Source organism: Saprolegnia parasitica, assembly GCF_000151545.1.
Source record: "Saprolegnia parasitica CBS 223.65 unplaced genomic scaffold supercont2.259, whole genome shotgun sequence".
NCBI classification, from domain to species: Eukaryota; Oomycota; class Saprolegniomycetes; order Saprolegniales; family Saprolegniaceae; genus Saprolegnia; species Saprolegnia parasitica.
In genome coordinates this window covers 7,916-9,490 of record NW_012156653.1, presented here as the reverse complement: position 1 = coordinate 9,490, position 1,575 = coordinate 7,916, and the positions used below count along the sequence as shown (strand labels likewise).

Here is a 1,575-nt window from a genome sequence, read left to right as displayed (position 1 = left end):
CTTTGCGAGTTCCTGGGCACCGTCTGGCAAGACGCGGTTGCGACGACGTTGTGTAGTTGCTGCGCCATCGCGCAAATGGCACAGCACACGACTGCGTACACGCCTGGCGAGCTAATCTCGATCATGCCCAAGGACACTTTACCCGGCTATGAAGTCTTGTAGGTGCTCGACCCCAAATTGTCTAGAGCTAGTGTGGGTAGAGTGCAAAGCGGTTGACGTGTGTCTGGCACGACGAAACAATAATACAAGAGCAAATACGACTCTGGCATTGATTCATTTCGTGTTGCATCAACTATTCGACGATCATACGTGCGCTGCGAGGACCTCTGTGCCGACTACTGTCGCTAGACTATACACGCGGTCGAAAAGGTGCACGAGAACACGGGAGCCATTAAAGCCGCAGGTCCACAAATGTTGTCATTGTCAGCGGCTCAACTCATCAGTCAGTGTTTGCTCTTGTATTATTGTTTCGTCGTGCCAGACACACGTCAACCGCTTTGCACTCTACCCACACTAGCTCTAGACAATTTGGGGTCGAGCACCTACAAGACTTCATAGCCGGGTAAAGTGTCCTTGGGCATGATCGAGATTAGCTCGCCAGGCGTGTACGCAGTCGTGTGCTGTGCCATTTGCGCGATGGCGCAGCAACTACACAACGTCGTCGCAACCGCGTCTTGCCAGAGGTGCCCAGGAATCGCAAAGAGTCGACGCAATCGCCACCGCAGATGTATGCGATAGGCAATTGCGAGCAAAAGCGTGACATACCACGCAATAGACTTGGACGTCCCGACGTCAAACTTCCATGGCGTAGAGAGTGCATCGAAGAGGCCGCGCCCGCACACGTTGGGCCAGATACTGTCCAAAAACCAATAGTACCCAAGTGTTGTGTGTGGATCAAAGGCTAAGCCATGTCCGACCAATGCAAGCTGCGATCAGCTGGAGAAGCCGTGTGAAGATGTATGTTGTAAGGGCTTTTGTATTGCATACTAGTCGTAGGATTAGTATCCTTCTATCCTTCCATGCCGGTAGTGACCCTTCCTAGAATAGTCATCCGGTAGTCATGGGGATAGCTCCTGTAGCTCTGGTAGCTCACTTCATCTTTGCCTTCGTGGTGTAAGCCCAATACAACTGCCTGCTTCACGGGAGACGGCTCTCCCCTCGCTGCTGTTTGTGTTTGCACCGCGGACGCTATCACAAAGTATACTTTAGTCTCGAACCGGCGTTCAGGCAAAATAATGACCAGGGTTACTCTGGCCGAACGATCAATGGGTGGCGATGGCCCAATAAGGACGGGTTTTGTGGTCTCGACGATCGACTTCCCACCCATTGAGATCGTCAGCCAGGAGTACTTGATCAAGTGGAAAAGAAGCGTGATGAGTCGGTGGGGACACCGCGGCCTGGCGACGTCAATGGTTTCGGTGCGGTCTACTGCTGCGCGATCGCGGCGAGTTCAAGGTAGACGACAACCGGCCGAACAAGCGTCGTCGGGGCTCATCTACAAGCGCCTCGTCCGATTGACGATGATCGCTTGGTGTGGCCGACTCTCGCTGCGATCAGCGAGTGACAGCAAAAGGG

The 1,575-nt window shown here is 53.5% G+C and overlaps 1 protein-coding gene across 1 annotated transcript; it reads left to right on the top strand.

The window, feature by feature from the left end:
• Window positions 1–1,235: 1,235 nt before the first annotated feature.
• Window positions 1,236–1,574, top strand: SPRG_21703 (hypothetical protein; the record flags this gene model as incomplete). The annotated part of the gene is made up of 1 exon (XM_012355533.1): window positions 1,236–1,574. A coding segment is annotated over one exon (339 nt), but the record flags the coding sequence as incomplete, so codon positions are not given.
• Window position 1,575: the final 1 nt, after the last annotated feature.